A 27,556-nucleotide genomic window follows, 5' to 3' on the forward strand; every position below is an offset into this window, starting at 1 on the left:
TTTATGAGGCTGCTGCAATTCTGCAATTCATTTTAGAGATCCTCCTAGCTAAATTGCAATTCAGGGGTGGTGTAACATAGGAAACTCACTCTTCCCATCAAACTGCATGGTGCACACAACAAATTATTGAGGTCTGTATTTTCCAGAGAAATGACTTAGATCAGCCATCACTAACCTGGTGCTTTCCAGATGTCGTTCAACTTCTACTTAATCTGTCCCAGCCAGCACAGCTGATGGTCAGGGATTATGGGAGTTGTAGTCCCCCAACATCTGAAAGGCATCAGATTGGAGAGAACTGACTTAGGATGCAAGCCTACCCATATCTACTAAGATGTAACTCCCATTGAATTAAATGGGGTTTGCTGTCAGGTAAGTGGGGTGAGGATTGCAGCTTAGTATGCAGTTTAAACTTCTGAGTAATGCTGCTTGTTGTTGCTTTTGATCTTACAGAATTATTTTCGTGATGCCTGGAACATCTTTGATTTTGTCACAGTCTTGGGAAGTATTACTGATATTTTAGTAACAGAGATTGCGGTGAGTACAGACTGTGCAAACTTTCTTTCTTTAGCCAACAAAATGGTGTAAGGGGGCGGGAATGCAGGCCAAATGATCTTCTCCTCAGTCTGTTGGCAGGTCATTATGAAATGATGTCTGTCAGAAGACTGGGAGAAATGATAGAAGGAACCTGAGCTGCAAAGCCAACATTCAACAATTGCAATGTAAATTTAGGATAAATATTAAGAGCTTTTGAATAAATTACCTAAGGGGGGATTTATATACTCCTGGTGTAAATGGTATATAATGTTAGATGGTTACTAGAGTAAGTAAACAGGAGCAGCTTATGGAATCACATGCCCTCTTCCCCTTCCTCTCACCCTCTCTCCTCTCACATGCAGGGGATTCTCCCATGCTTCTTAAACATGGCTAGATGTTATGTCCCATAATTAGTATTGGTTTTGTATTAACCATGGTTAAAGTCAACTTCTCCTCTCTCCTGTGCAAAGGCCTCCAGAGAATGGGATTCCCCTTTGCAGGATCACCTAATTCCCAGGACCATGAGGATTCCACCAGAGTGACCACGGTGTCTTGTCTCAAACTGCCTGGTTCCCTTCTCCAACCATAGTAAAGGGGTTTGGTTCAGGAATTTGTCTGCAAAGGGGGGGGGGATTTGTCTGCAGTAGAGGAGAGTCTGGGGCACAGGGTCTGTTTGTAATTTCCCAACCTGGTCCCAGTTTCTTAGTGCTAACTTAAGGGTCTGTGTTACATAATTACATTTGCACTGACCTTCATTTTTTTATTATTAAAAAAATAATGCACTTCTGTCACTTAGCAGAGGGATTTGCATGGAAAGAGGACTGGGTCTATTCTGTGATTCCATACAAAAGTAAGCCTAAGTATGGAATTTGGTATTTGGGTGTATAGTTCAATACCGTGGGTTGTATCCAATGTAGTCTTACACAGAAAATTGATGGTCATGACTAACTTAAGTTTGTTCACTTCAGTAGGTCTACACTGAGTAGAACTTAATTGGATACAATCCACTGGGAATTGCACTGTTTTGTTTTCTATGCTCCCCCCCAAATGTTTCTCGTCCTCAAGAAAATGAAGATAAGTTTGAACGATATTTCAGGAAACTAGGAGGAGTGCTGTGCTAGTAGAGTTCCTAGTGGTCAGGTTATAGAGTTAGTTCCTTTCAAAGCACTTTCCCAATAACTCTGATGGACCAGGAACCCAATTTCAAATGCATTTAATTTGCATAATTTATGCTGGAAGGTGCCATAGCTGCATTAAAAAGTCCCCAGCATCTTCTCTGAAGTCAATGCTATTTTGTAAACCCTTCCCAAATAGTTCAGGTCATCCTTTCCAAAAGCTGTTGCTCACCCAGAAGTTGGCCATGCAGGTTGGGCTAGATGGGAGTTGGGGATCAACAGCCTCTTAGAGGCCTGTGGTTGGTAAAGGCTCAGCTGTTGCTGGACTCCATCTCCCACCAACCCTGACTGTTGGGTGGCTGATGAGAGATGGAATCCAACAACAGATGGAGGGACACAGGTTCCTCACCCCTCATATTTGCTTCCTTCTTGACCGTGTCCTTCTGCTTTGTTAGGTTAGGAACAATTGGTTTTGTGCTCGTCTTTGATATATGTATGTTTTTATTTCAGTTGCTCTTTCTTAACCTCTTTCTCCTGTCTATGGCAGTGCATTTTTTGGTCATTCCCCAGCAGGTCCTGCAATCCCAGATCCTTCTCCTAAATTGCACACAGAATCAGAGGGCCTGACAATAACAATGTGATGAGCAATCTTGTCACTGTTTTTTTTAAATAAATAAATAAAATTCCAGATGCAGAGGAGAATAATCATCAGCACCACAGCACATGAAGAGAGAAGATTTTAGCATTCCTTTCCCAGCTGAGTTCTTGGTGAACACACACCCTAGTAATTAGCACCGATGGCACCAATAGGAGGGGCTTTCCCCCTCTTTCCATACTAATTACTACATAGTAAATTATCTTTTTACCAATCAGTATTCATTGAGATTTTTATTGATGTTTCATTGCTGCTCTATATTTTGTGTAGTGTAAAAAAGTCTTGTTACATTTTTACGAAAGGCATTTTTATAAGCATTTAAATGGAGGACAGAGTCTTTACTGAGACATCGGCTGGGAAGAGGCTGAAAACTCTTCTTTGAAAAGAAACATCAATAACAAAGAAAAAGAATAAAGAGTGGTTATTGTAACACAGACTAGTTAGACCCTGGGAGAATGGATGGGGTGGGAAACAAAGAGATCTTGACTGAATTGTAGACAGTGCTGGCTTTAGGACTGGCAGCAGTTATGGGGACTCCAGCAGAGCACTTTCAATGTGCTCTCTTAATCTGCAATAGGAAGTTGACTGTTGCAAACTGAAGCATCCTCAGCCTTCTTAGGCATCCCTTGCACTGTGATAGAGCCAGAAGCAGCTCACTGTATGGAGAAGTGCAACTCTATGCCAGCTTCCCAGCAGATGGATCGCTGTTGCTTACTGGTGAGTGAGAGGGACAAGGCAGCAGGAAGATTCATACAGGGAAAATGCACCAGCAGCAGTGCCAGATTGACTTCGCCAGTGCACTTGCACCATGCTGACCTGCCTGCCACCTTGCTCCTCTCCCTACCAGTAACCACCTGCCAGGAAGCTAGCATTGCAGCTCTGACCCACCCAGCAAACCACTTTGGGGAGCTATGTACCCTCTGCTAGTCTTGGAAGCCACATCCTTTTCCCCCTCTGGAGCTGGCCACCCAGCCAAGAAATAATTGGTTGTATAGATGTATAGGAGTGAAATAATACTTTTGTAAATCCTCCAACAGCGTTATCCCAGGCAGTACTGTGTATATTTTGAATTGGTTTGGTCACTGGTACAATGATGTATTTTTCAACCATCTGTGGTTTGAATTTATTGTATTTTACTGTCAACATACCAGTAATTTATATTCTTTTACTGTCAACATGTCTTTTATGAAACTATGTCTCTGAACAGTGAAGGAAGGTAGGAGGTATTTGTGTATGCAGCCATTCCCACCTCCTCTGCTCTCTCCCAGTTGCTCTGTGCAAGCTCAGCAATTTTGGAATGTTCGGACCCCATTTTTATGATGTCTCCATTCAGGAATTTTACTCAGAGCTGAGCTAAAATTTCTCAGTAAACAGAATTGCTGAAATTTACTGTCTCTTTTGCACACATCCCCCTCATGCGTAGAAAATGTGGTCCACTTTGCAGGATTTATCTGAATATTCTCCACTCTTTTGTGTGGCCACCACACACATACCACGCATTATCTTGCAGCAACAGAAGATTTTGGGCAGCACAAAGGATTCAAAATGGCAGCCAAGATAAAATAGCCACTTGCCAAGACCTTAGGAAAATATAAGGAAGTTGTGCTGTTTTCACTGACAATAGTAAACCCCACTCCACAAAAAAACAAACTGTTGGTGAAATTCAGTGAAATGAAATTAAAATGGAACAGGGCTTTTTGGAGGGAGAAGAGGAATTCTGTCTGAGACCCTAGAAAGCCACTACCATTCAAAGTAGACAAATATTGAGATAGTTGAAAAACACGATTTGCCCTAGAAGAAGGCAGTTTCCTATGGTCAAAGCAAGACAAATGGAAGATTGTCTTGATTGAATACCTCAGTGTTAGAGCATAGGAGTGGTCCCTTTCTGAAATCCTGGTGAGCTGTGACCAGTAAACCTAGACAAAACTGAGCTTGATGGACCTATGGGTTGCAGCCAACTAAGTTTTACTCAGCGTGGGTCTGTTACTGTACTTAAGTTAGCCATTCCTAAAAATTTCAGTTGGTCATCTCTAAGTAGAGTTAACATTGGATACCCTGTGTTCTCACATATAGGAAGGGGAATCTTGGGAGATAATCTGGGCATGACCTTAGTTTGACCACACAGCTCACTGCCATGTGGACAGGGCCACTTCTGAGAAGAATAGCAAGCTTCGGGGAGCTCAGCTTGTATTCCAGGGCAGCTATCCAAGAGCTAGTACCTTCATCCAAGAATGCCAGCTTACCTGGTCACCCACTGCCCTTTTTTCCCTAGGAGTGGCTCAGCAACCAGCAGATGTGCCAAGGCATAAAGATAAAAGGAGAAAAAAATGTGTTGATAAATTTGTTTTTCTTTCAGCATCATTATTGTGTCATTTGTAATTTCCTCTGTGAGTGCTTTGAATTATGTTTCTTTCTTTCTTCTGTCTATATCTCTCTATCTATCTCTGCAGGCAAATAAAAGGGAGGTATGTCAGTTTCCCTGCCAGCACTCACTTCAAACTGATTTACAGGGAAGACTTTTAAATTTAACTTTGATGACTGCAAAGGATCAAATTGATTTACACCACTAACTGCTTTTTGGGCAGGATTCAATTGCATTTCACAGGGCAAATTTTAATGTAGAAAGTGTTGGACTCCAACTCCCATCAGCACCAGCCAGCATAGCCAATAGTGAGGGATGGTGGGAGTTGTAGTCCCAACAACATTTGGAGGAACACAGCTGAGACAGGCTAATGTAGGCTCTGGTGTGTGACTCCAATGGGAGTAAAAGAACATATTCATGACAAGTGTTTCCTCTAACAATTAGTCGTAGCTATGTTTGATTAGCATGTAAGCATGCATGTTTAGCATGGGGAAAGAGAAGACTTAGAGGTCATCTTTAAATACCTGAAGGGCTGTCACATAGTAGATGGAGCAAGCTGCTCCAGAATACTACTTAAACCAGGAGATTCTAATTGTTAGGAAGAAGTTTCTGAGAGGAAGAGCTGTTTGACAGTACAACAGATTACCTCCTAAGGTGGTGGGCTCAACTCTACTGAAGGTTTTTAAAAAGAGATTGGATAGCCTTCTGTCAGTGCTCCTTTAGCTGTGATTTCTGCATTGCAGAGGATTGCACTAGTTGACCTATGGAAATCCCTTCCAACTGTACAATTCCATGTTTGTCTCAGAGTTTCTTTCAGTGTCCTCAGAAAGCTACTGTCAGGGAACTGACATCAGAGGGAAAGGAGGTGATAGGGCTCCCAGAGACTGGGAGAGACTCAACAACCAAAGCAGGGACCAGCAGGGGGAGCGCGGGGTCTCTGGAGCAGGATCTCAGGGATACTGAGAGAGATGCAGCAGCGCAGGCAGGAAGCAGGGGGGAGAAAGGGGTGAGAGACACGTCCAGTGAAAATAGTGGGGAGGTGTCAGAAGCAATTGCAGGGAGACCCATGCTTCGTCGGAAGCTGTCACGTCGTGAGTCCAGGAGACGTGTTTCCGTTAAGGAACTTCTTTGTTGGAGGCGTTTCCGCAAACAGCCACTGTCGGACACTAACAGTGACTAGAGCAGACATGTCTGAGGAGCTCTGTCACACACAGAGGTTTGTGGGGCCGCACAAACTCTGAAGGGGCACCATTTTAAGCACAAGCAGCTAATCATCCCCTAATAGCAGTCCGACAGTCTCTGTACGCTGCCTGTGCAGGAGAAAGCATCATGAGCGACCCAGCCGGAGCCGGAGGAGCTGATCCAAGCTTGGAAGAGAGATGCCGAGCATTGGAGGTCCAACTGGCGCTGCAGACGGCGAGGCTCGAGGAGAGGAGGGCTCAAGATGCAGACAAGAAGGGGACAACCACTCAGTTCCCCAGAAAGGTACCAGGATTGGTGCAGAAGTTTGGGGGGGACCCCAAGGATTACCATGCCTTTAGGACTGAAATGCAATATGCCCTGAATGTCCAGTTTGATGAGTTCCCTGATGAGGAATCTCGAGTTGCTTTTGTAATTGGGCATCTTGAGAAGGGCGCGCGAGACTGGGTTCGACCCCTGATGGCAACGCACAACGATATCCTAAAGGACACTATGAAATTTTTTCGTGCAATGGATATCATGTTTTCCAGCGACGTTGAGGAAGGGGCGGTGCGCAGACAGTTAATGGCTTGCAAGCAGGGAAGCAGATCTGTCCGTGAGTACTGGACTGAATTTACCATGCTGATTCACAGATTGGGGTGGGATTTATCGGCAGCACCCATTCAGATGCTATTTGAAGAAGGTCTTTCTTCAGCTGTGAAAGACGAGCTGGCCAGGAGCCCCAGGGCGGTGTCTATGGATCAGCTGACCAAATCTGCGCTGACCATTGGAGCGCGCCAGGAGGCAAGAGCCTTGGAGAGGCGGGAAGGGAGAGGGGAACGTTGGAAGGAGTTACGCATTCCAGACATTCCTGAGCCAGCTTTCCCGCCGGCAGAGCCGATGGAAATCGGAACAGCCCGCGCGCGCGCAGTTTCAAAGCCCAGTGAGGGGGCGAAGAAGGAGGGAAAGGGAGCCCGGAAATGCTATCTCTGCCAACAGCCAGGCCACTTTGCCAGAGTCTGCCCCCAGAGGAAGGAATGGCAAGGAATGGTGGGGGCTGTTGAGGGGGAAGAGCAGGGAGAAACGGAGCAGGTAAAAGCCAACGCCTGGTTGCCATCAGGGCACTGCAGCCAGGCCAAAGAGCAGTGAAAGTGCCCCTTCCCCAAGTGCCAGTGCCAGAAGCTCCTCGACCGGCTCTAGTGATTGAAGTGTCGCTAGAGCTGCAAAATGGACACCCCCTAAAAATAAAGGCACTGTTGGACTCAGGCAGCTCCTGCAATTTTATGAGCAAGGAGTTTGCTGCTGAACACCAGATACAGACTATCCCTTTAAGCAACCCCCTGCAGGTGACCACGATCGATGGCAGGGAACTGTTGGGAGGAGGAGTCAGCTTGCAGACCATCCCAATGATAATGAGGGTGGCAAGGCACACAGAACTGATAGCGTTTAATGTGGCCACCTTGGGAGGTGCTCCCATTATTTTGGGAATGAGCTGGCTAGCCCTACATGATCCGCTGGTGGGCTGGCATCAAAGAGTGGTTTCCTTCGGTTCCGCACATTGCTTAGAACACTGCAGGGGGGAAAAGGGGTCAGCAGGGGCCCAAGCCACCCTGGCAGGGACTGAAGTAGTGGAGAAGGGGAAGGTGCCACCACAGTATGCTGATCTCAGCGACGTGTTCAGCGAGAAGGAAGCTGACCAACTACCTCCGCATAGACCCTTTGATTGCCAGATCAATTTACTCCCTGGAGCACAGCTTCCTGTAGGCAAGTTGTATGCCATGTCAGACAGGGAAATGCAGGAGTTGCGAGCGTTCATTGACAAGAACCTGAAGAGGGGCTTCATCAGAGAGTCCAAGGCAGCGGGGGGTAGCCCAGTGTTTTTTGTGGACAAAAAAAACACGGACAAGCCGAGGCTGGTATGTGACTTTCGGGCCTTAAATGCAGTGACAGAGCCGGCGGCTTTTCCTATGCCCAGGATTGATGATATTTTGACCAGGGTGCGGAAGGGAAAGATTTTTACAAAGCTGGACCTAAGGGGGGCGTACAACCTGATACGTATAAGGAAAGGGGATGAATGGAAGACCACCATGTTCACCCCTTTGGGGGCATTTGAATACTTAGTTATGCCTTTTGGATTACAAACCGGCTCCGCGTGTTTTCAAGCTTTCATGAACCACGTACTGGGGCCTTTGCTCTACAAGAATTGCGTGGCCTTCTTAGATGACGTGTTGGTGTATTCGGAGAATGAGGAGCAACATGTGAGAGACGTCAGAGAAGTGTTGAGCAGGCTGCAAGCCAACCGACTGTGGGTGAAACTGGAGAAGTGTCAGTTTCATACCAAGGAGGTGGAATTCCTGGGGTACCGCTTGTCAGACAAAGGGTTGGCCATGGACCCCGGCAAGGTTCAAGCGGTGCTGGAATGGAAAACACCCAAGACCAAGAAGGATGTGCAGAGGTTCCTAGGGTTTGGAAACTTTTATCGTAAGTTCATCCGCAACTTCGCCCACCTGACGGCGCCCATCACGGACTGTCTCAGCAGCAAAAAGAAGTTTGTTTGGACGGGGGAGGCGGAGCGAGCGTTTGAGGAACTGAAAAGGGCCTTCGCCTCTGGCGAACAACTTCTACATGTGGATTTACAAAAAAAGCTGAGGGTCGAAACAGACGCGTCGGACCGAGCCATAGGGGCGGTGCTTCTTCTGCAGCCGGGGAAGGAGGGGTCGGAGTGGCGACCGTGTGCCTTCTTTTCGCGGAAGCTGAACAAGTCTGAGAGGAACTACACGGTGTACGACCGGGAACTTCTTGCAATTTATGAGGCCTTCCGGAGATGGAGGCACCTACTAATTGGTGCACAACAGAAAGTGCAAGTGTGCACGGACCATAAGAATCTAGAGTATTGGAGAACTGCGCGAGTGCTCAACCAACGGCAGTTGAGATGGGCCCAGGAGTTCTCCAAATTTAACTTTGAGATTTGTTACGTACCAGGCCCGGAGAACGTTAGGGCGGACGCTCTCTCACGCAAACCTGAATATTTGGAGGGAGAGGGTGTACCCGAAGAGACCCATGTCATTCCCGAGGACCGCTGGGTGTGTGGGGCGGCATTGGTGGGGCAAAGGGAACTGGTAGAGGGAACGGGGCAGGATGTATACGCCCAGGACAAACTCAGGAGTCTTAGGAGGGAGGGAGACAAACCCGGGGGTTTTGAGGAGAGAAATGGGGCGTTGTACTACAAGGGAGCGTTATACATACCTGAAGGGGAATTGAGGGAAAAGGTACTCAAGCAACTGCACGATAACCCCACAGCAGGGCATTTTGGGCAACACAAAACCATGTGGCTGGTTACCAGGGAATTCTGGTGGCCCAAGGTCAGGGAAGATGTGCGTGAATATGTGAGAGGGTGTGACCGTTGCCAACGAGCCAAGGGGGAGAGGCGGGCACCGGCAGGTTTATTAGAACCACTACCCACGCCGGAAAGACCGTGGGAGGCAGTGGCAATAGATTTTATGACTGATCTGCCCAGGTCCAAAGGGAAAACAGCCATTATGGTGGTGGTAGATCTGTTAACCAAGATGGCACACTTTATAGCCTGCTCACATGCGGTCACAGCAGAAGAAACCGCCAAATTGTTTGTGGAAAATGTGTTTAGGTTGCATGGCACCCCCTTGAGGGTGGTTTCGGACCGAGGGAAACAATTTACTTCCAGGTTCTGGAGGAAGCTCATGAGCTTACTGCATGTAGAGGTTAATTTCTCTACTGCCCGTCATCCAGAAACCAACGGGCAGGCGGAAAGAGCTAATGGTGTCCTCCAGCAATATTTGAGGTGTTATGTTAATGACAGAGAGAATGATTGGGTGGAGAAGCTGGCGTTGGCAGAATTTGCTTACAACAATGCAGAGAACGTGTCCACGGGAATGAGCCCTTTTTTGGCCAATCACGGGTGTCATCCCCGAGCCTTCCCAGGGGGGGAGGGGGAGAACTGGAGCGTTCCAGCAGCAGAACAGTTCGTTGAAGAAATGGAAGCGATCCATCGCCAACTCCAACTTAATTTAAACCGAGCGAAGGAGGAATATAAGAGGCAGGCAGACAAAACCAGAAGGGAAGGGGAAAGCCTTAGGGTGGGAGACCAGGTGTGGCTGTCCACCCAAGGGTTACCATTTAAAGGAGGTTGTAAGAAGTTAAGACCCAAAAGACTGGGCCCATTTGAAGTCACGCAACAGGTCAACCCAGTGGCTTTCAGACTCCGGTTACCGAACCACATGAAGTTGCACCCAGTGTTCCACAGATCGTTGCTGTCACCGTATATAGGGGACAGAGAGGGGAGGGTCAATAGGGGACCAGCGATGGAGGAAAAAGAACACAGCTACCATGCAGCGGAGATCCTAGATTCCAGGTGGAAAGGAGAGCAAGTAGAGTATTTGGTAATGTGGGAAGGGGAACCGGAGTCGGAAAACACCTGGGTCAGGGCAGAGGATGTAGATGACGAGGTTCTAATTGAAACTTTTCATCAGAGATTCCCTCGAAAACCCCAGCCAGTGGCGAGGTTCCGGAGGGAATACTTCGCCACCACAGACGAAGAAGAGGAGTTGGAGGGGTTCTCCGATTCCGAGGTGGAGGAGGATTCAGCGAGTCGGAACAAAGACCGATGGAGGGAGATGTTCGAGACGTCGGAAGATGAAGAGGATTCGTTTCGGGGTTTCAGCTCCTCACCGCCCAGAGGAGAGGGAGGGGGCGGGGGGGAAGGGGGCCCTGGAGGGGAGGTGGATGTCAGGGAACTGACATCAGAGGGAAAGGAGGTGATAGGGCTCCCAGAGACTGGGAGAGACTCAACAGCCAAAGCAGGGACCAGCAGGGGGAGCGCGGGGTCTCTGGAGCAGGATCTCAGGGATACTGAGAGAGATGCAGCAGCGCAGGCAGGAAGCAGGGGGGAGAAAGGGGTGAGAGACACGTCCAGTGAAAATAGTGGGGAGGTGTCAGAAGCAATTGCAGGGAGACCCATGCTTCGTCGGAAGCTGTCACGTCGTGAGTCCAGGAGACGTGTTTCCGTTAAGGAACTTCTTTGTTGGAGGCGTTTCCGCAAACAGCCACTGTCGGACACTAACAGTGACTAGAGCAGACATGTCTGAGGAGCTCTGTCACACACAGAGGTTTGTGGGGCCGCACAAACTCTGAAGGGGCACCATTTTAAGCACAAGCAGCTAATCATCCCCTAATAGCTACTAATAGAATAAAAAAGAATAATCAATAAACAATGGGGGGAAACCCTGCAATTGTTGATGGCCCTCCTTGCCTCTTAGCCCAAGCAAGCACCATATAAGAAGGGCATTTGAGAAACTGCAGAGTCTCAGGGCACAGTGATTGGTGCACATGGTGTGCACCTACGACTTAATCAAACTATCCTGTAGGATGGCATTGTGTTGACTGCATATCCCATTGGCTTTCCCACCACATGTGTAAGTGTAAATGGGCACACACTAGGTGCTGCCAGCTACCAGTTCATTGAGTATTCCTCCTGATTTGTTTGCAGCAAGATTACACCATGTTAGCTTTTTAAAATTGAATGTCTAATCTGAATTGTTTGTGGGGCGATTATATGATGTTGCATTGGAGCCGGGGTTGGCAACGTGCGGCCCATGGGCCAGATTAGGCCCACAAACACTGTTTTACCGGCCCACAGGCCACCCCCAAACTGAGCTGCCCACTCAGCTAGTCCCCCGCACACTGCGCTAAAGCAGCACAGCGCAGGGACTCACAGAATGGCACCGGAAATCGCATATGCACATGTGCAGATACCAGAAATTGCGTCTGTGCATGCCCAGACACTGAAAATTGCTTCTGCATGAGTACAATTTTTGGCATCTGGGCATGCGCAGAAGCGATTTCCAGTAATGTGGACATGCGCAGACACGATTTCCGGTGTCACATTGTGCCAGTCCAGCCCACACATGATCTCCGCGGGAGTGATCTGGCCCACGGCCGGTAAGCCTTGCCGACCCTCGCATTAGATTAGAGCAAGCATTATACTTTCCAGTGCATTTTCCTGTCACTTTCCTTATCATGAAAGGTTCATGGGGGTGGAGATCAGGCCTGCTGTGCAAGAACTCCTAATCAGCTAGAACTGAGCAACATGAATCTGACGTGTGATTGTATCCTGTTCCAAAATAGTGACAGCTGGGAAGTGTCCACAGTGGTGTGAACTGGCCATTAGCCACATAAGAAAACTTGGAAACATTTGTGACAGGATCTCTCTGAATGTAAATTATGAAACTGGCATCTCTCTCTTTGCCTGGGAATAATAACACTATTAAAAAGACACCCCAAAAAGGTGTTTGTTAAGTGTGTGTTAATTTGCATTATGGTACAAAATGCAAATGGTTTGATTGCACTGTGTTTCCTTGCAGGCCTTTATTATTCTTAGAAAAGTAACTTTTTTAAAATAAGCACCTTCACTCCCCTTTCCCGTACAAAGTTTATGCTTTTGTTCCCAATGACTCATTTTCTCTTTTGTTTTTCTGTTTCTGTTTTATTTCTCCCTTCCCTTCCTGCTGAATCACGCCATCCAATCAACAACATACAATGCGAAAAACCCATGTCTCCGTCTGTATGTTGCCTGCCCTGCCGCTCAAAACCAAAAAACCAAAAAAAATTATCTAAATTCAAAAACTTGTAAATAACCTTGCAAAATATTCATCCATGAAAACATCAAATATAGGACACGGTTGGTTGCATTGAATTTCTTCTAAAACAAAATATTTAAATTTCTTGCTTTTTTAATTTTTCCTTAATATTTGTTTCGCTTTCACTTTCCTTGTTTGTGAGATTTCTGATTGCACTGGTGATGGGGAAATAAAGCTTCCCTGTCTGTCTAGCTGCATTGTGGGTCGTGACTGGGCTTTGCTTTGTACCATCATCTTTCTATTGGCTACTTCATAATTGGATAGAATCTGCCATTTTGCCAGTAGCCATTTTACTCTTTCTTCATTCCTTGTCTTCCTATAACTGATGAGAGGGGGAACTCGCATCTGCATTGTAAATTAACAACATTATTATGCTTTGCTTGCTGCATTCACTGCCTTGTCTTTTCTGAGGTCTGGTTTTAAAAGGCTAGTTCTGGTGTTAAATGTTTTATATTTGAATTGCATTAATTGTTTCTTTCTATGCACACATAGAAATCATTGGGCTTCAGACAGCCATGGTTAACGTGGATCCATTGGTTTCAATGGGTCTGTTCTGATTTATTGAAACTGACAACGTGGAAATTGCTGAGTACTTATAAGACTCAGAACACAGGCCCACAACACATTTCCATAACATATGCATATGCTAATGTATATACATAGATGCAAATTTCAGCTGATTTTCAGAGAGCAGTGGAACACCCCCCCCCCCAACTCTGACTGAGCTATGGTGTGCTAACAAGATATTCTGGGCCCTTTACCCCAACTGCTATCTATTTGCAAGAAATGTTAATAGTCTACATATGAAAACTTAAAAGTTTATTTGCCTCCATTTAAATTATAAATTGGGAATTGGGTGGCACTGTGGGTTAAACCACAGAGCCTAGGACTTGCTGATCAGAAGCTCAGTGGTTCGAATCCCTGTGACGGGGTGAGCTCCCATTGCTTGGTCCCTGCTCCTGCCAACCTAGCAGTTTGAAAGCACGTCAAAGTGCAAGTAGATAAATAGGTACCGCTCCAGCGGGAAGGTAAACGCCGTTTCCATGCGCTGCTCTGGTTTGCCAAAGCGGCTTAGTCATGCTGGCCACATGACCCGGAAGCTGTACGCTGGCTCCCTCAGCCAGTAAAGCGAGATGAGCGCCGCAACCCCAGAGTCGGTCACGACTGGACCTAATGGTCAGGGGTCCCTTTACCTTTACCTAAATTATAAATTTAAATTATAAGATTCAGGGCGAACGGAAACGTCATGATACCCGGGGCGGGGCATTGCTACGTAGGGCACATGTGTGGCATCGCTACGTATGACGCTTGGGCCGTACGTAGCGACGCTGCACATGCGCTGTACATAGCGGTTTGCCTCCAGTGGCGGGATCCTCTTCTCATGGTTGCAGCCACGAACGGAGGATACTCCACATGCAGCTGCAGTGGCGTGATAGCTGCTCATGCCACCGCGAGCCCCCGTGGGGTGCCTTCTTGTCACACACCCCCCCCCCCGACACAGCACCCGGGGTGCAACCTCCCCACCCCCCGTTGCGATGCCACTGCTGGGGTTTGACTGCACTTTACAGATTTTTGAGCAAGTGCCTTGAACTTCTAGTCCCTTCTCTCTTCTCTCCAGCACATGCTCACCCAATTCACTATTCCAAGGCTTTTACTCAGATCCAGATCCAACAGATCTGGTATCATTCCAAGTATCATTCTTCCCACTTCCTCCTTCATACCTAAGTGTATTTCAGGGGAGGAAAAAGGTAACCTTCCTTGCCATGTCATGACCAAGAGGACTCTGGAGGGGCTCAGACAATTCATGGGTGCCATGGGAGTCTTCCCAAGAACATATCTTCACTCACAGGCATCACGCTGACAATCTCTGCTCTAATCAAAGATTTTTTAAAGAAAGGTTTTTTAAAAGGTAGTGAAGGAATAGGCAATCCGAGACCAGGCATATGAGTCCTGGGTCTTGAGCCATTCTCTTGACTGACATTATAGTCAATATTGTTGGAAACTAGAAATACAGATGTATTGAGTTTCCTCTCTCTGTGCATGCTGACTGCCTAGACTTATTGGACAGGAGTTGGTTCTGCTGGCTGTTTCTGTTGCTTGAGCCACTGAGTTCTCTGCAAACTGATGCTGAGAATGGTCCCGTGAGAGCTTTGTAAATGCTGATAAACTCTAATTTTCCAGGGCTGCTATTTATCCCCAGTTTTTGATGTAGTCTTCAACAGCAGACAACAGTTTATGGAAAGGAGCTGAATATGTGGAACAAACAGCAGGTTTGGGAGTGCAGCTGCCACAAATCCCCAACAGAACCCCAAGTAGAGAAATTATCTTGCACTGGCTGCCCTAACAATTTAACATGATGTGGACATTTCACCCGCTTCACATACACTTAGTCAACAGTCTAGCATCCTGGCCACATATTGGTGTTTAATTTGATAGCTGAGAATTTAAGTTTGCTAATTGATTTGTCGCAAAGAAGATATTCTTCCTCTAGCTCACTTTTAGTCTCAGAAGCTGGAGCTCACATTTAAAGAAAGTAGGGGAATGTCTTTGAAAAAATTATGAATTGGTCGTGTCATATTCAAGAATTCTCTATTAAAACTATTTTGGAGAAGCTCCAAATTTTTACTTGCACTCTGATGTTACACCAAAGGGATGCCAGGGCATCAGCCACTGATAATGGTCACAATTTAAAGTTACGTGATTAGTAAATTCATCAAAACTGAGTTTACAAGGACAGAATTGCAACCCTGCATATATATTCCTTTTCTTTCCTAATTGTAGTCTTCAAAAGCAGATTAGAAGCTGATATTACTACTAGTACTATACAGCTATTTAAAAAGAAAATAAAGGCAGTTTGAATTCATATTTTTGCTAAAAAGTACAATTTTTATGTTGTTTTGATGCTGTCAGAAACCTTGAACCTCCATCAGGAAAGAAAGGCAGGTATATTAACTTGAGGGCAGGGGCGGGTGGGAAACAAATGAACAGCTTAAAAATAACACAACCGAAACTAATATTTATTAGCTTTTCCATTTGTCCACCTTGAGCAGCCCAGGAGAATTCTTGCTTGCTTTGCTTTGCTTTGCTGTGAGCTTGCTCAGTGTTGTCTACTCATTCGGTGGGCATCTATTCCTTTTTTTTGCTTTTCTCTTTTCTCTTTATTTGAGGATTGAGTCCCATGTATGGTGTAGACACCCTACTCTGAGCTGCTTACCTCTTTAAAAAGAAACAAACAGAAAACTGCCGGCCAAGCCAAATGCATGCTTAGCGGCTGTTTCCCTTGAATCTTGACAGAGCTGGTGGAATGTAGCACTGCTGGTGCAACCATCAGCTGACTGGCATATGAATAAATAGCTGGATAAACCTGTGAGTCTCTTGAGCTCAAGTTAGCAAGGTGTGTGGGGTGGGGTTGGGGAGGCAGCTTTCATCCTGGAAAGCATCTAATAGTACAGGGGTGGGGAACCTTTTTCTGCCCAAGGGCCACATCTTCTTTTGGGCAATCTTCCAAGGGCCACCTATCAGTGGTGGGCAGGGCCAGAGGCAAAAGTGGGTCTATCAATGGGTGTAAAATTTGGCCTCTGAATAATAGTTAAGTTTGTACGTACATCTGTCTTGGTCCTCCATTCAGGCAAGCAAAACGATTGATCAGAGTTGAAGGACATGTTTTAGCCAGTCAAAAGTGGTCAGGGCCATTGTGAGCCAAATAGAAAGATCCGAGGGGCCCTGGGCTCGAGGTTCCCCACCCCTACAAATGGTAAAAGATGAAGGGTGGGGGTGGGGGAAAACCAAGTCTTTAACCTGCTTAGCTTTCCTTCAAGGCCCCTGTCTGACTGTGGTACCTCTCCCTGCTCTGTTCTTGAGGAAACCCAAAGTGGGCTTTTATATGTATAGAAAGAAAACAAACTGAAACGAGGCTGCTAAAATTTCCCGTTCTGATTTAATTGGCTTCACACCAAACCCAGAGACTATTTCACCAATAGATGGGAAGTCCCCTGCTCTCATACACCAACATCATTTTTGTTGGATTGGATAGTTAGAGGACTTATTTGTTGTTAATCTGAGAATAAGGCAGAATCAAACAAGAAGACCACTGGGGCGGTGGAGAGATTTTACCCAAAATCCAAGCTCAACTGCTAACATGGTTTTGAACTACCTCAAAGTAAGTTGCCCTCTCCCTTCATATAGCATGGAGGAGGCTCTCACCTGACCTTTCATGACATTGTTTTTTAGGCATAGGTAGGTTCATTTCATATGAGCCTTCCCTGGCTTGGTGCCTTCTAGACATTGTTTTGGACTCCGACTCCCATCAGCCCCAAACCAGCATGGCCCAATGGTCAGGTTGGGTGGGTGCAGTAGTCCAGTCACATATGAGGGGTCCCTGGTTGACACAGGCTGCTTTAGACATCCCCTAGTCACAGCCTACACAATCACAGCTGATAATACTTCCCCATTACTTTTCCTTAACGTGTAGGGTGGGAGGGTTGAAAGCCCAGGAATCCATAAGAGGGATCTCTCCCCTCCGCCTTTCTCTTCCTTTTTTTTGGCTACCTTCTCCATAGCCAAGGGAGGGACTCTTGTGGAGAGGAGTTTTCTCAAACATGCTGCATGTGGAGTGACCTGCACTGACAAATGTTTCTTTTGGAAGGTTTTCTGGTGGCCGATTTGCTGCTTAGAACGCGAAGCTGGTAATTTTCTTTTCTTTTTTGCGGGCTGTGGCTTCCGATCCCATCTGTGTCTGAAGGACACAAAACCCTTTCCTCTCCGCAGGACAATTTCATCAACCTCAGCTTCCTCCGCCTATTTCGGGCAGCCAGGCTCATCAAGCTTCTTCGCCAGGGCTACACCATCCGGATCCTCCTCTGGACCTTTGTCCAGTCTTTCAAGGTGAGGTAGAGGACACTTTCTCAGCAGTCTTCCCAAGAGCCAAATGCCATGGGTGGTGGGCAGGACCAGAGGGAAGAGTGGGTGGAACAACAGATGTAAATTTGACCTCTGTATAGCAGGATGGTTTGTACTCACACTCACACAGCCCTATCTATCCTCCATCCAGGCAAACAGGAGGCATTATCAGAGTCCAAGGACACATCCCAGCCAGGCATAAATCACTCAAGGAGGGGGCAAAGCAAAGTGGCCTGGGAAAAGTTCAGGGGCTAGATAGAAGAGCCTGGAAGGTGATATTTGGCTGAGGTTCCCCACCTATGGTTTTAACAGAGTGTAGGTAGCCATCTATCTGACATGTTGTAGTCAGGGATCTGGGATAAATTTGAATACCTAAGTTGACTTTTTACTGGTGAATCCAACCTAACGCATACTTCCCAAAACAATAAGTTAACTGAATCACAATTATGCTTTGAAATTCATGCTTCTGTGGAAGAATGGAAGCCTTTTTCAGACTATTTAAAAAAATGTGATGAATACGTGATCAGGATTTGAACTATGAGCAACAGAAGAACTTAAAAGATCATAGTAGTGTTAGATATAACAGACAGAAGACAAGGTGCTGCAGAGGGAGAGAAAAAACCACCATGGATAAGGGGGTGGGAAGTCAATAACAGCAACAAAAACAAAGAAAAAATGTTTCACTATGTATTGAAATGTATGTGTTAATTTTTTGGGAAATTTAATTTTAAAAAATGATTAAAAAATGAAGTTCGTGGTTTGTTTAATTGTGCAATGTGGTTATCCAGCCAGTTACATGTATAAGAAATACATAAACACATTTACTAAAATACTGATACATTCAAAATGTTTGCAAATGCATATATTAGTAAAAATAACATATGAGGTATTATACTAGACAAAATTGCTTTGCAAACATTTTGAATAACAGGCCATATTGCATACAATAATATGTATGTGAGGCAAAATTTGCACCAAGACTCATATGAATTTTTGTTAGGAAGCAGTCATGAGTTTTGTGAGGAAACTTGAAACAGTCAAGGCTTCCCTCAAAGAATTCTGAAAACTGTAACTTGTTTAGGGTGATGAGAATGGTTTCTATTTTCCTCACAGAGCTGTAGTTACCAGAGCTCCCTAGGGAAAGGGATTGACTGTAAAACCACTTTGGGAATTGTAGCTCAGCAAGAGAGAAAATAGGGGACTCGTAACAACTCTCAAGGCGACGCGGGCGGTGCTGTGGGTTAAACCACAGAGCCTAGGGCTTGCTGATCAGAAGGTCAGCGGTTTGAATCCCCGCAACGGGGTGAGCTCCCGTTGCTCAGTCCCAGCTCCTGCCAACCTAGCAGTTCGAAAGCACGTCAAAGTGCAAGTAGATAAATAGGTACCGCTCCAGCGGGAAGGTAAACGGCATTTCCGTGCACTGCTCTGGTTCTCCAGAAGCAGCTTAGTCATGCTGGCCACATGACTGGAAGCTGTACGCCGGCTCCCTCGGCCAATAAAGTGAGATGAACGCATCAACCCCAGAGTCAGCCACGACTGGACCTAATGGTCAGGGGTCCCTTTACCTTTACCTTTAACAACTCTCAACACCCTCAACAAACTACAGTTCCCAGGATTTTTTGGTAGAAGCCATGAGTGTTTAACATGCTATGATGTTACTTCTTTAAATGTATAGTGCAAAATTGAACTTTAACCTGGATCCAAACCATTAGGATTTTTATATTCTTCTGGGGTATCAATAAACCTATGCTTCTATGTGAAACCTTGTCCAGGTGTGGCCACATACTAAACATTCTTGTTCTTAGATGTATCATTGTAGGTGTTGATGCTTTCCCCCCTTTTTTTTCACCCACAGGCATTGCCTTATGTGTGTCTTCTCATTGCCATGCTCTTCTTCATCTATGCCATTATTGGCATGCAGGTAAATTGCAGCAGTAGTCATACCAAATGCACCAGGCTGGAGTAGGGATGGGGAAAGAAATTCCAAATCTTTGCATTTTAATGCGAAGCTGCCTGATTTGCATTTTCCAAACCAATCTGTGAACTGAAACACGGGTACCCTCCATGATTCACATTGTTTTGTGATTAACTTGGTGATGCAGCACTGCAGCCAACGTGCTATCCAGTTATGCAGTTGCTATTGTTGTTTTCAAAAAAATGCATATATTAGGGGAAAGTGTGCATAAAAAATGCATATCTTACTGTTTTATTTAACAAAATTTAATATGCCACTCAATTGATTGTTGCAAATGATAGATGATAGATAGATAGATAGATAGATAGATGATAGATAGATAGATAGATGATAGATAGATAGTATTTTTCCGTCTATAAGATGCCCCCATGTATAAGACACCCCCTATTTTGGTGGACTCAGATTTAAGGAAAATGGGGGGAGATGGCCCTGTGTATAAGACGCCCCCTAATTTTTGACATTATTTTTTAGGAAAAAAACCTAGTCTTATACACAGAAAAATACTGTGTGTGTGTGTGTGTGTGTGTGTGTGTGTGTGTATGTGTGTGTGTGTGTAAAAGAGTTTAAAACATTGCAACACCAACACATCTGGAGAGGCTTGCAGAAACAAATTGTTTTTTTTAAGCAGGTGTTGAAAGGAGAACAGCAAAGGTGCCTGCCTGATGTCAACATCTTAGGGGAAATAAATAAGATACATATATTATATGAGGGGAAATTGCTTCCAGAAATGTGTACCTGAGTCAAAGCTACGTATACATATTTGGAGAAATTTGCACAAAACTGCTGACAAATTCTTCATGAGGGTTAAAAGAAGTATCCAGCAGCATGCAAACTGCTGTGAAAACATAGAGAACTGGATTAAAGATTAAAGGGGGAAACAGAGAGAAACCAAAATTGACAGATTCCTTCATCCTGATCTTGAAGTTCATTTTGAAGTTAGTAGTTTGTATCCAGTACAACTCTGATCATGGCTGCATACAACTCAAGTCTAAGAATGCTTGAGGAATTTTATATCTGTGCATTCCAAACTGACCTGATTATTACCTACTTTGGGATCTACTTATGTTCTGGATTTTGCATTTCTCTGAATTCTTTGATATCGTTCTCATTTCAAGGCAGAAACAGAAAAAGCTGCAGAGTTCCTGTTTTAGAATGTGCCATTGCATAATGTAGTTTGGGTATCTGTTCACAGAAAAAACCTTAGTACATTCACCAAGCTAAAGAAACCACAATGGTTAAATTGGTATAAAACAGATTTAATACACTGTTGGTTTAGATCGTCAATTCCACCCTGCTGGTGGAAAGGAAGATATATCCTCCCTCCCCCAATATATTAGGGGGAAGGTGCATGAAAAACCATACAAATTTTCATGCAGATTTTAAAAGGGGGGGAATACAACAGGCAAACTGAAGATGGGGGGTAGTAAATTGAGAGAAACTGAATTTGAAATATTTTCCCATCTCTAAGCAATATGCCTGCTGCTCAGAACCATGGTCAGTTCTGCTTGCTTCTCTGATAACTTTGCCTCCAATTGGATTTCCATTTAATCTGCTTTTTGACCATTTCCTCTCCCCCACCCCCAGGTCTTTGGAAACATTGCACTGAATGACGACTCTGCCATCAATCGACACAACAATTTCCAAACGTTTTTGCAAGCCCTGATGCTGCTTTTCCGGTAAACAATAAACCATCTCTCTGTAATCAAATTCATTGACCCTTCTGGCAGTGGTGGAGCTTCATGCTCCGGCACCAGGGGGTGGAGAGCAGGTGGGGGCATGGCTGGCGCGTGACCTGGGGGCATGGCGTGCCACCTGTGGGGGTGTGGCGCCCAGCACTGACGGGGGCAGCTGCGATGGCGCCCCACTGGGATCGCACTGCCCCCCTGCCCCCCTCTTCCTCTGCCAGTGCCTTCTGGGGTGGGTGTCAATGGAAGGAAATGAGGCCCTTCATAAGCAAACTATCATTATCTGTGTGTTCACTTAAAATGAAACAACTCCCAGGAATGGGCCAGCCAGGACCAGTATAGTTGGACCAATTCACACCAACAATTTGACAGTAACGATGAGACACCAAAGTTCCCACCAGTGCCTGCTTGTTTTGTGTGATGGTCTTTCTTGAAGTTGTTTGTGCAAGGTCCCACCTCATCTGTCAGTGCATAGGAACATCAGAACACTGGGAGCAGGCTCTCTTATGTCCAGTGCTCACTTGATGAGCCCTCATGTTATTATTGAGCCCATATAAAAAAGTAGTTATTCATGGAGGACATAGTTAAACCATGGATCTCACTCCCACAGGAGTCAGTGGTAGTCACCAACTTGGATGGCTTTAAGAGAGGATTAGACAAATTCATGGAGGAGAGTACTATTCATGACTACTATCCATGATGGCTCCTGCCAACCTAGCAGTTTGAAAGCACGTCAAAGTGCAAGTAGATAAATTGGTACCACGCCAGTGGGAAGGTAAATGGCGTTTCCGTGCACTGCTCTGGTTCTCCAGAAGCGGCTTAGTCATGCTGGCCACATGACGCAGAAGCTGTACACTGGCTCCCTCGGCCTATAGAGTGAGATGAGCGCCGCAACCCCCGAGTCGGCCATGACTGGACCTAATGGTCAGGGGTCCCTTTACCTTTATCCATGATGGCTGTGTGTTGCCTCCATAATCAGAGGCAATAATGCTTCTGAATACCAGTTGCTGGAAACCCCAGGAGGGAAGAATGTTCTTGTGCTCAGTTCCTTCTTGTGGGTTTCCCACTGGGGTATCTGGTTGTCCACTGTGAAAACAGGATGCTAGGTGGCCCATTGGCCTGACCCAACAGGTTCTTCTGGTGTATTTATGTCTGTCTGTATGCTTTATTCCCCCCCCTGGCCTTCCTTCAGCATAGGTTCCCTGCCTTGTGGAATACCTTCTCAACTCCCTGGAACTCCCTGGCTTCCCCTCTGTCCACATCTTCAGTTCACTGCTTTCCTTCCTCCCAGTCTCGTTTTCTCATAGTATCTCCATCCTCCACCTTTCTGGCTTCCCCATCCTCAGAGGTAGGACCTCTGCCTGCTTCCATTCACTCTTAGGGCTTATCCACATTTTGCAGGCACAGGTGCATACGTTAAAGCTCCATCTCCAAGCACCTTTTCTTTTCTCTTTTTGCCCTGGAGCTTTCCCTGGAAAAACACCTCGTTCTTCACCACTGAATTGGAGCACGTGTCAATTTGGGTTTTCTGTGGATTACTGTTTGCAGCAATTCAGTTTAAAGAGTAGGTTTTCATGGGTTCAGACAGAGCTTTAAAATGTGGACCCTGCTTGGGAAGCACGGAGGAAAGGTAAGTGATAAGCCCTCAGTTAGGGACTCTCTGGGGAAATGCAGACAGCTCCTTCTCTATTTTTCAGCTGCATGCTTTCCTCAGTACTGCTAGAAGGTGGATGTTTCTTTCCAATTGGCTGAACAATCTCACTGGCAGCTGCAGAGCTGGCTCCTGACCATATGTTTATGTAAATACTTACATCTTACCTCTCAGCCTCTTGCTGGGACTCCAGCACTCCTGACAAACATCCATTAAAAATGATTACCAACCAATTGAAAGAGTCAAATCGGCCAGATATTAAAGCCACAGAAGCTGGAGGCAGTGGCGTAGCGTGGGGGGTGCAGGGGAGGCCGGCCACACCGGGCGCAACATCTGGGGGTTAGGGTTAGGGGGCGCAAATCCACGGGTTAGGGGGCGCAAATCCATGGGTTAGGGGGCGCAAATTACTTGCCTTGCCCCGGGTGCTGACAACCCACGCTACGCCACTGGCTGGAGGGGAGGGGTAAGCACAAGGAAACAAAAAGATTTGGAAGCATGCAAAAATGTGGGTAAAGAAGGCCCTGCCCACAATTAGCATGTGGCCCCTGAAAGGTTCCCCATAAGGGAATGTGGCCCACAGACAGACTAAATTTCCCCACCTCTGGTTTGATATTTTGCTGATTGTAAAAATGTCACACATGACATGAAAGCGTCCTTAAATGATTATGTATGCAAATATCCAATTGTTTAGCTGGGAGGGTGATGGGTGTTAGCATAATCTGTTCCCATGCTCAGTTTATGTTGATAAAAGCTGCAGAGGGCCTTGCCTCTACCTGCCCTCTGCATCTTTCAATTCCTTCCAAGCAGAAGTTAATGCAAACTTAATTGTTTACATCAGACAGCTTGTGTTCATTAATACTTCAGCATTACCTGGCATTAATCCTGTGGTATTCAAACTGTTAATGAACACAAATCCTTTATGTGCACAAATCCTAACTTAATTTAATTGGGTCTTTTATTTTCCATAAAGAGATTAGGTGCTTTGCTTCTAAGCTTGTGAGATCTAATTTCTCTCCCCCACTCCCCGATATGACAGAAAACACAGGTCTCTTTGACAGAAAAGTCCAGTTCAAGCAATCTGTCTCTGTGTTCTATCTATCTGTCTATCATCTATCATCTATCTATCATCTATCTATCATCTATCTATCTATCTATCTATCTATCTATCTATCTATCTATATCTATCTATCTATCTATCTATCTATCTATCATCTATCTATATCTATCTATCTATCTATCTATCTATCTATCTATCTATCTATCTATCTATCTATCTATCATCCATCTATCTATCTATATCTATCTATCTATCTATCTATCTATCTATCTATCTATCTATCATCTATCTATCTATCCATCTATCATCTATCTATCTATCTATCTATCTATCTATCTATCTATCTATCATCTATCTATCTATCTATCTATCTATCATCTATCTATCTATCTATCTATCTATCTATCTATCATCTATCATCTATCGATCTATCTATATCTGTCTATCTATCTATATCATCATAATCTATCTATATCTATCTATTTCCCAGCCTCCAACAGGAAGTCCCAGGGCAAGTCACAGCACTAAAAACAACATTAGAGGGTAAAGGTCTGACAAAGGGAGCACCCTGTACCCATGGCACTCCCCTGGGTGATTTAGAACCCAATTATGCAGGCTTCTAAACTGTAGAAGTGGGGGTGGGCTCTATCACTTCAAGAACTCCTTACTTCTGCCCCACTTGGTGGACAACCGGGGCACAGCAGAACCTAACACACACATCTTTGCTCTCTCTGCTTGTGTGTAGGTTTTAACACATGAGCAAAACACCTGTATGGGCCAAAGTTAGGGGAAAAGCCTATAGCAGATCAGGTCTGGGGGAGCTCACTTGTGTGGTCCTTATGTCATGACTTATGTGGCTCTCCATGCCTCGCTGACAGGACCTCAAGTCTCTTTCTAGGTCATACCACACCCTTCGCCAGCTCTCCTTCACAGCTGGAATGTGTTTTTGAACTATGATAATGCTTTTTGCTTCCTGGATGGAGGATGGAGGGGTAGAGGAGTCTCTCTCTCTCTCTCTCTCTCTCTCTCTCTCTGTGTGTGTATGTGTTGGGGAACCTCTAACTTCTATGTAGGTAAAATGTAGCCTTCTGTAAAAAGCTAAGAATCGCATTTATAGCTCCACCCACTTTTGCCTCTTGTCCCACCCACCACTTACATGCATTTCCAGGAAGTTCCCCTCCACCAAAGAAGTACCACCCTTGGGCTGAAAACGGTTCCCAACCTTTTTGATGTACTATACAGTGAGGGAGCTATTGTAGATGTGACTGTTGCTTTCTCTAGTTCTACTGAGATTACTCCCTCTTGCACATTCTTTGCCACCCACTAAAGAATGTTAAGGTACACCACAGGCAGATGGCTTACTCGTGCAATACATGTACAAGGCCAATAAGCAACCATAAGAGATCTGCTGGATCAGGCCATTGGCCCACCTAGCCCAGCATCCTTTTCTCACAGTGTCCTACCATATGCCTATGGGCCAGTGGCGTAGCGTGGGTTGTCAGCACTCGGGGCAAGGCAAGTAATTTGCGCCCCTAACCCGTGGATTTGCGCCCCCTAACACTAACCCCCAGATGTTGCGCCCGGTGTGGCTGCCCCCCCTGCACCCCCCACGCTACACCACTGCTATGGGCTGTCCGAAAGCAGAACCAGAGCTCACTAGCATCCTCCCATTTTGTAGTTGCCATCAATTGGTATTCAAAATCATTACTACTGTCATCAGTGAAGGTAGACCATAGCCATTGAGTTTAGTGGCCATTTAACACTCCATGAATCTGCCTAATCCTCTGTTAAAGCCATCCAGGTTGGTGACGACCACTGCCTCCTGCAGGAGCAAGTTCCATACTTTAACTCTGCATCCTTTGCCTGTCCTGAATCTCCCAATATTCAACTTCATCGGGCGTCCACGAGTTCTAGTGCTTTGCAAGAAGAGGAAATGTTTTCTCTATTCCCTTCTTCACCCTATGCATAATTTTGTACTCTTCTTTTTAGTTCAATAAGACAACTTCTTTTTTCTGCTTTCAGGAGCGCCACTGGGGAAGCTTGGCATGAAATCATGCTTGCATGTCTCAGCAACCAAGCCTGCGATAAGCTCTCCAACCTTGGCAAAAATGAGTGCGGCAGTGACTTTGCCTACTTTTACTTTGTCTCCTTCATCTTCCTCTGCTCCTTTCTGGTGAGTTGGTCATTCCGCTTGTCTTGCTTGCCCATCCCTGTGCTGCAGCTACCCTCCACGTTCAAGGTCCTCAGCCCCTCAGAGATAGGCATTTTAAGTATCAAAAGCCAGGGTAAATAAGTATTTATGGTTATATGTAGTGGGGGTTTTTTTCCCTGGGGGATATTCTATGGTACCCAGTACTCTTTTTCTTGTTTTTTAAAAGTGTGGCACTTACATTAACAACTTCATGGTGAGTGGTGGCACCTATTTTTCTAGAAGAAAAGCACTGGCTGCATCACTGCATCCTTTAATCAGTGACACTCTGCCATATTGGTGAAACAGCACACCACAAAGAAACTATCTAGTTTCTTTCTGTACGATGTTTCACCAATGTGCAGGTAGTATCACTGATTAAGGAATGCTTCAATGCAACCAGACAGACATGCTATCATATCAAAACAGCTTCTTCTTCTTTGCAGTGTCCTATCAACATGAAAGCTGCAGCACTCTGCACATGCTCCAATTCTGGAATGATTTTTTTCTAAAAAAATGCAATTCTCCTAGTTAAACTGAAATTTGAGAGGAGTTATATTGTAGCCAGCCCTACCGTTAGGCAAATTGTGGTGACAGTTGCATAATGTTGCAATATGTTGGGAGGCAGTTACCAGTGGTGAATTGCTAGAGAACAGTGTTGTGTGTATCATTCAAGCAGCTCCCTGCCACTTAAACTAGCCTACTGTCCTTAGGCTGAGTGGAGGAGGATGACCCATTGGCAGTATTGAAGTAGCATTCAATGACCAGTCTGGCTGGCTTTTGTTCATGGAGTGGGAGATGGCTGTTATTTCGTCAGGCAGTAAAATGTTCCCAGCGTGGCTCTGGGCAGGATGTAGAGCAGAATTCAGCAAAGCCATAGAACAATACGGACAAGGAAATGGATAAACCCCCTTTTCACTGTAGCTCAGAAGAGGAACAACCTTTATCAGCCAGAGTACTGCTTTCCAGGGGTTGCACGCTAGTAGCGGGGAGGGTCAGAGGCAAGAAGTGGGTGCAGCAATGGACAGGACAACCGTTCCACCCACCAGTAGGTTGCGTTCCAGCCGCACAAACTCAGTGGTTTCTATGTATGCACACCTCGTATCTCTCTCTCTCCATCCAGGCAAGCAAGGGGGCTTAGCAATATTCAAGGATGTGTTCAAGGATGCTTCCCAGTTGGGCAAAAGCGTGAGAAAGGCATGGAAAGGCGACACGGGACACATTCACACCATACATTGAAAACACTATGGAACCACTTCTAAAAGTCATGGTTGCCCCAAAGAATACTGCAAATTGTAGTTTGTTAAGGGTGTTAGGACGCCCCTATTCCCTACAATTTCAACCCCCCTTTCCCCGGGAAACTCTGCAAATTGTAGCTCTGTGAGGGGAATTGGGGCCTCCTTAGAACTCTCAGCACCGCTAGTAAACTACAGGCCCCCCCCAAAAAAAAAATTGGGATGAATCATGACTGTTTAAAGTGATATAGCATTTTCAATGTATGAGCGAATATGTCCACAGATTTCTGCATTTGACACTTCAGACTCTGCCTTTTTCTCTTCAACAACAACAATAGTTTATTTATACT

The 27,556-nt window shown here is 45.6% G+C and overlaps 1 protein-coding gene across 9 annotated transcripts in view; it reads left to right on the top strand.

Annotated features, from left to right (window-relative positions):
• CACNA1B (calcium voltage-gated channel subunit alpha1 B) overlaps positions 1 to 27,556 on the top strand; it is a 341,428-nt gene that overhangs the window by 279,154 nt on the left and 34,718 nt on the right. For all 9 annotated transcript variants that reach the window (XM_082208748.1, XM_082208756.1, XM_082208749.1 and 6 more), the window contains 5 exons: positions 451 to 534; positions 17,284 to 17,400; positions 19,271 to 19,336; positions 20,975 to 21,066; positions 25,806 to 25,956. In XM_082208748.1, the coding sequence (XP_082064874.1) occupies positions 451 to 534; positions 17,284 to 17,400; positions 19,271 to 19,336; positions 20,975 to 21,066; positions 25,806 to 25,956 (510 nt within the window). The remainder of the gene's footprint in view (positions 1 to 450; positions 535 to 17,283; positions 17,401 to 19,270; positions 19,337 to 20,974; positions 21,067 to 25,805; positions 25,957 to 27,556) is intronic.

This window comes from Podarcis vaucheri (assembly GCF_965113315.1).
Source record: "Podarcis vaucheri genome assembly, chromosome: Z".
NCBI lineage: Eukaryota > Metazoa > Chordata > Lepidosauria > Squamata > Lacertidae > Podarcis > Podarcis vaucheri.